At 41.1% G+C, this 12,950-nt stretch overlaps 1 protein-coding gene across 1 annotated transcript; it reads right to left on the bottom strand.

The window, feature by feature from the left end:
* Positions 1-541: 541 nt before the first annotated feature.
* On the bottom strand, positions 542-11,778 carry LOC124112478 (probable RING finger protein 207 homolog). The gene is made up of 7 exons (XM_048390759.1): positions 11,745-11,778; positions 9,506-10,557; positions 9,227-9,285; positions 8,955-9,059; positions 8,484-8,544; positions 8,240-8,308; positions 542-1,820 (listed from the first exon to the last, which is right to left on the bottom strand). Exons 1-7 carry the CDS (start codon positions 11,750-11,752, stop codon positions 1,165-1,167), a joined length of 2,010 nt encoding a protein of 669 aa, XP_048246716.1. The 5' UTR covers positions 11,753-11,778; the 3' UTR covers positions 542-1,164.
* Between the last annotated feature and the right edge of the window lie 1,172 nt (positions 11,779-12,950).

The following is a 12,950-nucleotide window of genomic DNA, read 5'->3' as shown; positions in this document are numbered from 1 at the left end:
TTTGTGCTGGTAATAATCATTCGCAGAAGCCCTCCATCTTTAAAACTGCCCTCCTTCGTCCGGCAAATCAGCAAGTTTTAAGTAAAATATTATTTTCAAAACAATAGCTTATTGCAATGTCACTTACTTTATTTTGTTTGATAAACATCTAAAGACATCCCACTGCTATCCCCTGTCAGCATGCACAACGAGGCGACAGCATCCATCGATTGGTCAGGTTCGGCGACTTGCCTGATTGTGTGTCGTACCATGTACCATGATAGATTTACGTCACCCATGAAGATCAAAGTCAGAATAGGTCTTCAGCAACACATGCAAGTTGTGAGAGGCGACTATGCTTGTAAGAGGGGACAAATAGGATTGGATGGTGAGGCTCGCTGACTTGGTTGATGCATGCCATCGTATCCCAATTGCGAAGATGGATGCTCTTGACGCCAATCACTGAATTGTCTGGTCCAGACTCGATTAGTTAACGACCGCCATCATATAGCTGGAATATTGTTGAGTGTGGCGTTAAACAACGAACATACAAATAAACAAAAACGTTTTACCTTTTATCTAAATGTTATATACATTTACACATATCACATCAAGATTACAGATTCGGGGGGTTATAGTTGATAGGTGTTGGAGATCATAAGTTAAACTTCTGGTTTTGTGTTGTGTACACACTACACTGTTTACTGTGTGATATTTGTACACACGAAGATGAACACCTTTCACAGAGAAGACATGTTAAAGTCATGTAGTTGGTTGTGAGCAGTGAGTGTCTGCAACAAATTCTGTGTGTTCATATCACGATCATTGTCACCATCACGACAGTGCCTTGACAATCATTGTCACCATCACGACAGCGTCTTGACAATCATTGTCACCATCACTACAGCCCTTGACAATCATTGTCACCATCACGACATCGACTTGACAATCAGTGTTACCATCACGATAACGCCTTGACAATCATTGACACCATCACGATGGCGCCTTAACAATCATTGTCACCATCACGACAACGCCTTGACAATCATTGTCTCCATCACGACAACGCCTTAACAATCATTGACACCATCACGAAAACGCCTTAACAATCATTGTCACCATCACGACAACGCCTTGACAATCATTGTCACCATCACGACAGCGCCTTAACAATCATTGTCACCATCACGACAGCGCCTTAACAATCATGGCTTTCTTCTCCTCTGTCATGTTGATGTCGCTGCCCACTACAAGTGTCATGCTGACATTACCCGATGAGGGCATATACACCCCGAACATCGGCCACAGTGGCAGCCTAGAGTCTACATTGTCTAACGTCGACATCACTTTGTTCTCCTTCACATCACTGAAAGCAATCTTCTTCCTGGTGTCATCATAGACAACGCCGTAATGTAGTGTGTGTGATGCCCCTGCTGTGTTGGGGAGAGTGTCAGGCCGACACAGCACATGCTTCCCCTCCTTACATGTCCTACTGCATATCCCGCCGTGTGTACGACAGTCGGCGACCAGCATGCTGCAGGAGCTGGGTTGTCCACCTAGATGATGAGACACGTCCCTCTGCTCCTCCCTGCATACACCCACCTCCAGGATGAGGTCGGCCTCTGTGAGTGGTTTGTCCAGACTGACCCTAGACTTCATCTCCCAGTACTGGGGACAGCCAGCCCGGGGGAGGGGGGCAGTGCTACATGTGCCCCAGTACTTCTTCAGTCTCCCCTCCCCTGCAGGTCTGGTGTCCGACTTCCTGTTGACCAGGTCTCCTTCTGTGTTGATGTGGACCAAGTCGAGATTGACTCTGTCTTTGTCATACTTCAGATGTATACCTACAACATATGAATGTAGTTTATAAGTGAATAACACATGAGACAAATTGGGATATTAAAGTTGTACAAAGATATCCAATTGCAAGGAATGCACAGCTAAGTACAATGTACTGATATACAAATAGTGTAATATAATCACAGTGCAGTAGTATGAACATCAGACCTTCTGTGTATTACGTTTTAGTGTATGTATTCTGTAATCTTTTAACCCGAATGTAAAATAAGTTAGTAACAGGTCTGGTGTAAGAGGTTCGTCACTGAAATATTTGCTGTGGAGATTCTGAATTACTAAAACAAAAGGATACACATCGCGCAATAATCACGCAGAGCGCGAATACTCGCGATCACACTTGTTCACCGTCGTTTAACAGAAACACGAGTGAACGCGGTATAATGAGGAAGAAGCTTAAAATGAGGATGTTGAGATCACAGTGTCACGTGACCTGGTGACGTCATCCGGTAGTTGGTGGAGTATTGTGTAGCACGTTGGAGGACGCACATGGGGCGAGGGGATTTGGCGATGGGAGACAGAAGATGGGCAACATTGTCAGAACAGGACACAAACAGTCAATAACACAATAAACAATAAGCGACATTAAATGTAGTGAACAAGTCATGTTTGAAATATTTCTGGAACATTCTGCTATTATTTTATTTGGAGTATATTAAAGTGTTCTTCTGTAAACGAAAACCAAACAGCAATTTAATTAATTGTAAATATACAAATATATTTTGAAATGTCCTCGCGCTTTGCTGTCAGAAGAAACGTCGTGAGGCACGTGCGAAATAGACCAGCCGCCCGCCCAGAACGAGCAAATCATGTCGACACCGCTCCAGCCGAGGCGCCTGCTATTTGATTGCTCTCAGTTTCAAAAGCAGATGCCAGCAGATGAACAATTGTTGTCAATTTCATTCTAGTTATTTCTGAAAATTGGTATCGAAAACATCACACCAAACATTTGATTTTGTGAAATTAAGATCAAATGCGCTCATGTCATTGCGTGGACAACATATAGGTTGATTTCTATTATACCACAGAGAAGGAATTACGAGTAGAAAGAGAACTTTCCCGTTAACTAACTGTGAACACGCATGTTACCCTGAAAACTGACCAGTGACCAGCTGTCGACGAAGACCAATTATCGCTTAGTCCTCGCTACAACGCACACGTGATCGCATCTCGTTTTACCTTTGCTCGGTTTCATTAGAAGAGATAAATATGTATCTACAAATGATAAACAAAAATTACCCCTGTGAATAAATATTAAAAAACATTCCATATAATCACCTTGCTGAAATACAACTTTAGAAGAGACACGCGGGCGGTGTCACGTGACTAACTGACGCGGAAACAAAAATCCAACAACACGATGATCCACTTTCAGATCTGTCATAGCTTACTTTCTGTCTGTCATTTCTTCCCCCCAAAACAATTCTAAAACCTATTTGAGCTATTTTCCAAATGTGAATAACCCTGTATATATCGCGAAATCCATAGTACATAGCGTGTAGATCACATTGGTCTACTTCAGTTTGCAGAAGACAAATTGATAAAAGCATTTGTTATTAATTGTAACAAATATAAAAACAGCTTGCGATACCAGAGAAAATAAAAAATGTAATTTGTAAAACTGAAGCGGTGTGCTTTATCACGTGGCACGTGCTGTTTAGATGATGGCGATAACTGGTACAGTTTGTCGATGGAAAATTTCTTTTTCCACTGTTTTGATTCCCTGTTGTCGTGTTATAACAGGAAGCTACTGATTTTTTTCTATGCACAGAAATACGCGCATTTGTCCATTTGCAAAGTTTATTGCACAGTTAACTTTGAAAGGTGGATATTTCAGAAATAACATGAAAATTGGCGATACCTGGTCGTTAACAAGTAGGGATAAGTTTATCATTATTAAATAGTTAATGTTTTCAAAAAAATGTGTCAATGGACGCAAACCCCAATTATCAAAATATAACCTGTAAATACAAATCAATAGCGCTGTTTACTAGAGTTTCACGATGCAGGTTATGAAAAATGAAAAAGTGATATTTAAAGCAGTGAGATAGTATTTTCAGTGAGAAATGACAGAAAGATTTAAATTAAAGCGACTTAAATCTTTCCATGACATAACAAATAACATTTGTATGATTGTACGCAATGTTGAAACTAAATGACTGTCAGGATTAGAAAATCAACAGATGTATGTCCCTCAAATAATTGACTGGTGGCAGCGATGGTATAGAGTGTTCCGCGAACGGGCTATCGCTGCGAGGAGCTTGCAGCCGTGAGTTCTGATCTCTCCCCTATAACGCATAATGCAGGGACTTGTACAACGACGTCAACGGCTACCGTCTACGTTAGCAGAATTGGATTTTTCCACTGACAGAAATACGCACATTTGCCCATTTTCAAAGTGTATTGCACAGTTAACTTTGAACGTGGGATATTTCAGAAATAACATGAAAAATGGCGATAACTGGTCGGTGACAAGTAGGGATAATTTTATTGATTATTATGAAATAGGAAATGTTTTTAAATAATTTTTGTCAATGGACGCAAACCCCAATTAGCAAAATATAACCTGTAAATACAAGTCAATAACGCTATTTACTAGAGCTTCGCGAGCTTAAGGTCCGGGGTTCAATCCCCGGCCGCGTCATACGAAAAGACGTTAAAAGATGATACTTGTTGTTACCCTGTCTGTGGCTGGACATTAAGGGGCTAAAACAAGGACTGGTCGGCTCGGAGTCAGTATACTGTGTCTGAGTGGGGTATTCATGTTAAACTGCCACATGGTATCTCAGTGAGCAAGCATATAAATCGGCATCAGTCCGGACTTTTACAAGCAGCCACACACAAGTGCAATAATCATGGACGCGACGTTAAACCCAATTTTACCTCACCTCACCCAAGACCTATGTCATATGTTACTCATCAGCACTAAGTGCATTTTGTATTTTGAATAATGCCTCATTGATGGTGTGATATTTCAATATCATTTGCTTCAGTTTTCTATGATTGTAACTATACCTATCGCCACGGTCTTTGCTCTCCAAAACTGTACATGATGATGAGAAATGTTACGATCGGTCGTCAGAAGAAAACCTCGATTAGCTGTGCAGAGTTGCGTCCATTGGACACGCCAGAAATATGGATGCCAGAGATGGAACAGTTTTTGGAACTAAAACCTAACGCCCCAACACACCCGAAACAACTCACGTGGGTAACCTCCGTGCACTGGCTAGGGGGTCATTCTTGATTTTGTCAAAATCGCTGCGAGCTCTGTACTGATATGGGGCAGGATCACTTTGACTGCCAATACGCCACTGCATATTGTCCATACATGTAAGACAGTCACTGGACAGTACTACCGAGATAGCATGCTAGCGGCGATAGTAGTTCCGTTTTCGCTGCATGCTAGTCCACGTTTTGCCTTTCAAGACGATAATGTCGTTCATGACTACCTCCAACAGCAAAACATCACAAGATTGCAATGAGCAGCCATGAGTTCTGATCTCTCCCCTATAACGCATAATCCGGGGACGTGTACGCCGTTAGCCGAATTGGGCCATCCGCTGCAACATTAAGTGACAAGAATCCTGCAAATTGTCATTGGGAGATTGATTCGGACCTTGTCGAGCATAAACGACAGTTTGACCAGTTGTTGGGAATAACTCATTATTGATCAAGTCATCTCAAACGTTTATGTTTTTTACCACACACGCATGTCGCCTTCCTTGATTGTTTGTACCCTTACAATGCACTGCCAACATGTTCTGTTGATTGGTATGTTACAACTAGTCCTTCCTATGTCGCATCCATTCATTCCAATCACTCGATACTTTTGGTATTGTTTTGTAGTAATGCTCTATGCAATATTTCAAACTCTATTTCGCCTTTAAAATAAATTAGCTCCTGTAAATTGTCCGTTTCGCAAGTCGCCGTCTATAATGTTCAAACGAAGGAAATAATAATAAAAGAGTTGAGATGTGGGCAGGTTAGGAGGCGGATGCAAGAACAATGACAAGACATACATGCAGAAGTTCCAGTGTCTTAAATCTTAATGTGTGAACCTTGATATCCACGTATTGGGGGACTAGGGTCACAAACAGTGTATAAATAATGTTCAACGCGTTGCAATAGCAGTTTCATTACCCTGGAACGATAATCTGCTTAACACATCACAACACACATTTGTATTCACATGTGAGCGACACACAGGTTATTTACAACCAAGTCTGTGAGACTATATTGTCACGTCTCAGTAACACGGTGACTTTATCGGCACGAGAATATTGATGTACTTGAAAATATTCACACACGCACACCACCATACACAACAGTGTCAATGGTAACAACATGACCAATTTAGTGGTTAAACAGTCCACTGTACCTGCCTGTACATGATACTCACGATTAACACTGACAACTTCATACTGGCTCAGTTTTTATTATCGTGAGGCTTCTGTTAAAATGTTTCAGATATTACATCCTAGAAGTAGAACGAACTTCGCAGATATTGCACGATATACAGAACATCCTAAGGGTGCATCAAACGTGTAAAAATGTCTGCCTGGCAGTGATTGCATCGTCTTTCTTCCCTTCAAGGTCCCCATTACGTCGTCTGAGATGGCGGTCGGGTGGCCAGGGTGCTCGCAGTTTGTGTGTCTCCAATGTCCGTGGTCTGTGATTATGCTTTCAGTCTTTATTTTCCTGCTCATTTCCTCGATAAGTTACAGCTGCAGTGAGAAACACTGTTGGAAACAACTGTCACCACCCAACCCTCCCCCACCCCCCTCACTTCTTTCCTCGCTCATTTCTTCACAGCAGGTGTTCAGGCTCGCTGACATAGTTGATGCATGTCATCGTATCCCAATTGCGTGGTGGATCGATGCTCATAAAGTCAATAACTGGATTGTCTGATCCAGACTCGATCTCGAATATTTACAGACCGCTGTCACGTTGCTTGAATATTTCAGTCGGTATTTTCCTGCTCATTTCCTCGATAAATTTTAGCTGCAGTAGGAAACACTGTTGGAAACCACTGAAACCACTGTCACCCCCCATCTCATAAATTGTAAGCAGTTAATTCCACCGAATGGCTTTCATGTCGTAGCATTGGTCGCCAAGTCGCCTCTGGCAGCCCAATTTGCTGACGAATTTCAGAAACCTATGCTCGTGGATTCTAATCCAAGATTATCCCTGATCATGTTTGTAAGGACCTCATACATGACAAATGCCTAATGCCTGTATCACTTTGTCCGTTCCTCCCACACAAGCAGACATGTCTGTAAATCACGGAAATACATTTTAAAGTGGGGTTCAACCCAATTCGCGCATTCACTCTTTAGTGTCACCAAGGCACTAGACTTTATATTTACTATGTTTGTTTTACTTCTAACTTATTCGTTATAACGAGGCGTGGCAGAATTGTGTGATCTTTGGTTTGATTTCAAAATTAGCCCAGAATATCATTTGTCAGCTCTTGGGTTCTTCATCAGAAGGTTGAAGGTGTAAGACCTGCATTACTTTGGGGTTTTCACCTATGTTAAGCTGCTACCAAATCATATAAGATAATTGATTTTTAAAGTGGCGTTAATCACAATACACTCACTCACCCCTCTGGCTAATATTTTTCGTAAGATAAGATTTGTTATAGCGACCTTTGTCTGCATGAACAAAGGCGAATTACCCTGTAGCCATAAAATACATATGTCTATTATCTTAATTGCAATTACTTAAAATATGCAAATCTCAATTGTATTGTACGTCGACTGTCAGCCATCCTGAACGAGGTGTGCAACTTTGTCACTCATTATTTACTGTTGTTTATATTATTGACTTAATCCGTGTCTGTTGACCATGGATATGAAATATTTGGACTTGTGAAAAAGAAATATAGCCGCACCCTGAGCCTAGCTAGGGGTAGGTTAGGCGATCCGTGGCACCAACAGAATGTGCTGACCTGGCACCTAGTGCTTCTTGTATATACATATATCTACCTGTCTAAAGCAATGTGTATATACCGCAAGCCTTCTATCGACTCCATGTTTCCACATCCTACAGAGAAACGTACACGGACCCTATGCATATACGAGTATACAAATAATCATTAATAAATCAACGTCACACCAACGCGTTGTGAATTAATCATATAGCAACATTAATCTATAATAACTGATGTTGTACACAGTTACCAACGTGTCCTGTAGGTAATTAACATGGGCCAGGTAAACAAGCCAATGACACACAAAGACTGCCAGCGCCTGACCTTCATTAGCCCAAGCATGAGCCAATTAGCTACTCTGTGCCCATCAATCGTAGTGTATGACTAAATGTTCCATACGTGTTGACGTTTCATATTACTTGAACACGATGTACATCAAAACTTATATCGAAGGAGATACATGATAAATGTACTCACACTTCAGCACCATAGATCTGTCTACAACTTCTGACTTCAGCAGATGAACACCGCAATCTGTGGCCACACCTGTAACATCAATATATATACATGACCATATACATGTGTGATGAGACAGGGGACTTCGTGTGGGGGTTTTACTCTGTTTACCACTCACGGCCATGGAGATGCATGTTCAGTTGTCAAATGTATCTGAAATTATGTGACTAAGGGAGGTCAAAGAAGAAGTGTGATACAAATTTACCAAGTAAGACATCGATGGTTTTAGAGGCTCTCTTCTCTGAGGTTTCCTTCTCGTCAATGCACTGAAAATATAGCATATGTGTTATATAACAAAGCACGTGGCTGTCATGGCATTTCACGGGTCTAGAATTTCAAGGACGTGAAAAAATTTACGGTTGCAATCTATATCAAGAATTCATGACACTCTCATGGCGCTTTAAGATTAAGGGGATGGCCATTTATTCAGAGAACAAACACACACACACCCATACACACACACGCTTACCATCATCTCAAATGATCAATCCTAACTGGGATGTTTAAAATGAAGGAAAGGGAATCATTGTGTTAACAAGCGCACAACAGCTTTAAAATGTTTAAAATATTGTGATTTCAGAATGTGATGTTTCCTTTGTAACAAACATATTTGAATATAAGGGTAGACGCTGACATGTCTAAAGATGTGAATACATGCAAGATAATAAAAACAAACCGATTTCAAGCTTTTGATTTCAGCATTGAGCTTGTCTGTAAGTGTTTTGAGGCCCTGCATATGTTTCTCGTCTGAACCAATTTTCGTCTTCAGCTCTGTTAGGTCCTGCAAAAAATACAAGCGTTAAATGGTCTGATGCACTTTGTCTCAATATGATAAAACAAAGTGATGGCGATTGAGGCAAATTTGCTTTGGATCAACCTGTAGTTGGTCAGTTTGTTGGTCAGTGTGCATGCAAGAATTCATGATGTACCAACACTGATTTTACTCACCATTTTGTGTTTCATTTCCAAGTCTGCCATAACATCAGCGTCAGTCTGAGTATCCTTGTCTGAAACAACAGACGAATAACTACTGATGATTAACACCGGGAACGTCTTAAGTGCAGTCTACAAACTTTAAATCTTTAAAAACAAAACAAAGCATGAGTCTTAAATAGAGAAACACGTGAAGAAAAAGGGGGGTTTAAACGATAGAATGTCACAAGAACATGCAAACATTGTACACATACAAAGAATAACCAAAACTACAATGATGTTCAATGTGAATACCTTTCACAGATTCCTCATCCACTCCCCTTGGCAAAATGGCACCAAACACTGATATGTTTGATTTCAGTGTTGACAAGCTGTTAGTGTTGAAGACAGCTGTAGGTACGACATGTGTTTGAGGCGCAGCAGTTTCTAGATAGTTCCGAGTTATGTCCTCTACATAACTCTCCAGTTCCACGAGGTCTGACTTTGAAGCATAGAGGAGGACTTTGGCGATGTAGTCTAAAAGCCCAGTGCATGTCTTCCATTTTTCTTCACAGGTGGTGAGTTGAGCATATAGAGTTGCCTTGGTCTCCTTCGTCTGACTTTCAAGATCGATCAGAAGTTCCTTCTCTCTTTGGTCAAGTTGTGATCTCAGAGATTGGAATGTGTGGCAAATAGTTTCTATCAAAGAGTCGTTTGTTCTGTCGGTGGATTCAGTTCCCTGTCTGATGCTCTGCATGTGTGATTGCTGGCGAGCCTGTAACGTTGATAGCTCATCCGTATGATGGTTCAACTGTTTTGTTACAGTATCAGCAGCCACGTCCAACTCCACAACTTCACGGTCTGCGTGGACATCAAACCTACATTTCCCACAGATTAACTTTTTGCAGCTTTTATCAAACAGATAAAGGAGATGGTGTTTATGGATACTGCAGAAGGCTGGAATATTCGAAGCAGTCGGTGCCATGTCACTGAAGTTTTGAAGTACATGTTTCCTGGTAAGTTTGATGCTGCTGTGCATGTTCTGGCAGTATTCACAGAGGAACTCTTCACACTCCTGACACCAACACACAGCTTGGTTCCCGTCATCATCATTTGTACAGAGGAGCTCTGTTGCGTGATGTTTGACTGTCAGGTGGAATATCTCCTTCTGTCTCACTGCATCCTTCTGAAGGTTTGTGTCTGTGAGGTTGACCTCCCTCTGACATGTAGAGCATGATATCACACCGCCAGCTGCAGATGTCACACACGTCTCACAAACAGGGTGTAGACAGGGCAGTAAGTAGGGGACTGGACCCTTCAGGGTAAACTGCTGCTGACAGACTGAACACTTTGGGAAGGTGTCCATTCTGAAAGACAGAAAACTTAAATGACAGACACGAGTTTCATAGACGTACGTATAAAGATCAAGTGTACACTAAAACAAATATTACATAGCTATCCCTTATTGTTAACTAGACTACAATTTGAATATGTGCAATATTTGAAATATCAAGGACCTGTAATTGGTCTTCAGCAACCCATGCTTGCCATAAAAGGCGACTATGCTTGTCGTAAGAGGCGACTAACGGGATCGGGGGGTCAGTCTCGCTGACTTGGTTGATGCATGTCATCGTATCGCAGCTGCGTAGATCGTTACTCATGATGTCAATCACTGGATTGTCTGGTCTAATTTTTGACAAACCACCGTCACATAGCTGGAATATTGCGGTGCGGCGTTAAACAACAAACAAAGAAACAAAATATATTGCTCCTTGAGATAACCCCCCTGAGACCAAATGCACTAGCCTAATGTCAACAGAATAATTTAGGATTTATATCACTGGCAAGAAAAATGTTTGGCACTAACCTGTTGCAGCACACTACATGTGCATTCACATACACCATATACGCTTCATGCACTCAGGCAAAAAAGAACCAGTTCCTTCACTCTGCATTCAGGATCACAAAGCGACCACAAATACCATCACAGTAACAACGTGTGCTTCCATTCAGGATATGTCATGTAAGCACAATCAATAGCAGTCTAGTGTTAAATGGTACATGTCTGTACACACCGCGCGTCAACGGTTATCCAACACGACCAGGGTTTATCTATACACAATATAACAATAGTTAAAGTAGGTCATGACTTGTATGAATAACGACTGGACTCGTTGTAAAGCGAGGGTAGTAATGTGTGGCAGTCAGTCATTACAAACGTAAACCTTTGAAACGTAAATTCTCCCTACCTGCACACCCTTCCTCTGTTAAACACGGCGACATGGCCGAGGGTTTTCTATTATACACTTTAACAGTAAAAGTGGGTCATAACTTGTGTACATGAAGACCGGCCACGCTGTAAACCGAAAATAGAAATATGTGGTAGTCAGCTAACACTAACATTCAGGATATACGCAGTACGAATCAAGGTATAGGCACCACCTTCAGCAGCCTGATAGTATCTTGACATATACATGGACGTTGTGACCCTGATTATCGAACATTTATCTGTGTGTAGGGCGACAAAGTGAGAGACGAGACACAACACACCTACCTGGACATTTAACTTCCTTCTCTGTGACACAAACGTCACTTCCGGGGGATAACGCGGGAACGCTGTCTTATTACAAATATATATGAACTGAATTTAATAACAATGTCTATTTCTTTTACGTACCATGCATACCTCTGTAGTTTCGGTATAAAATACATGGAGAATGATGTATATATGTCTCTTGTAATGTGTAACATAGCCAATTTACAAAAAGCCTAAATATTTCAGCCATTTTACGGATTAAAAATTAAAAGAAGAAAACGTGTAATTTTCTACTGCTGGTTGATATCTTACACATCGTATCTTTGGAAATAAATCTACATTTCAAACATTGTAGGGTCATGTGGTTGCAAATTCATTTCCTCAGTCTTCGTTGAACCAATTTATTATTGCGCAAATTACCCAGCCACAGATCACCTTTTGCATACTGTTGCAAGAATGAGTGATGGTTAAAAGACATACATGTAATCTCATTTAACAACAGTTCTTTCAACTTTCAGTTTTCAATGAAAATAAAACAAGCTGGGTGTACCTTATTTGCCCTTAAGAAGCCAAACAGATATTCATTTTACATTGTCAAACAGCCGTACACAGGAAGATACTACATGTTTTCATAGAAAGTAGGGGATGGCATCTTTGATTAATGTTTTTTTTCAGATTTTGGTAAAACTATCTGAGTGAGTACATGTTCACTGCAAACAACCCAGTAACTTTTGTAATTCGCTTTGGATGGTAGATGCAATTCCCTATTGTGACTCGTACAATATGTTCCCGTGGTTTTTTTCAGGTGAACAATAGACTTGCCATTGCATGTCTTTGTGACTAGTGCCTTCGGTTGGGCAGGATACCCCACCTTTTCATGAACAGCTGGTATGATCTCTATTTCATAGTAATTCATAAACACTTCTTATGATATAGTCGGAATCGTACTTTAGTCAAGATTTCTTATGATTAAGATTTCGTTGTTTACACTCAAACCGGCAAGGCCCGCGGAGGCCCGTTTATAGAATCAGGATCAGGGCTAGTTTGTGTTCGTTGTTCATGGGAGATTACCGTTTGCTTTAAATTTGTTTTGTTATCCTTCCCGGCGCTCGGCATAAATGGGTTTAGACAATGACTGGTTGACTCGTAGTCAGTATACTGTGTCTGAGTGGTGTATTTATGTTAACATTTCTGCATGGCATCTCTGTGAGCACATGCTATTAG

Source organism: Haliotis rufescens, unplaced genomic scaffold (assembly GCF_023055435.1).
Source record: "Haliotis rufescens isolate VD_foot unplaced genomic scaffold, xgHalRufe1.0.p SCAF_9, whole genome shotgun sequence".
Lineage (NCBI taxonomy): Eukaryota > Metazoa > Mollusca > Gastropoda > Lepetellida > Haliotidae > Haliotis > Haliotis rufescens.
Note: the sequence above shows the minus strand (reverse complement) of the source record. Positions and strands in the feature narration are given on the sequence as shown.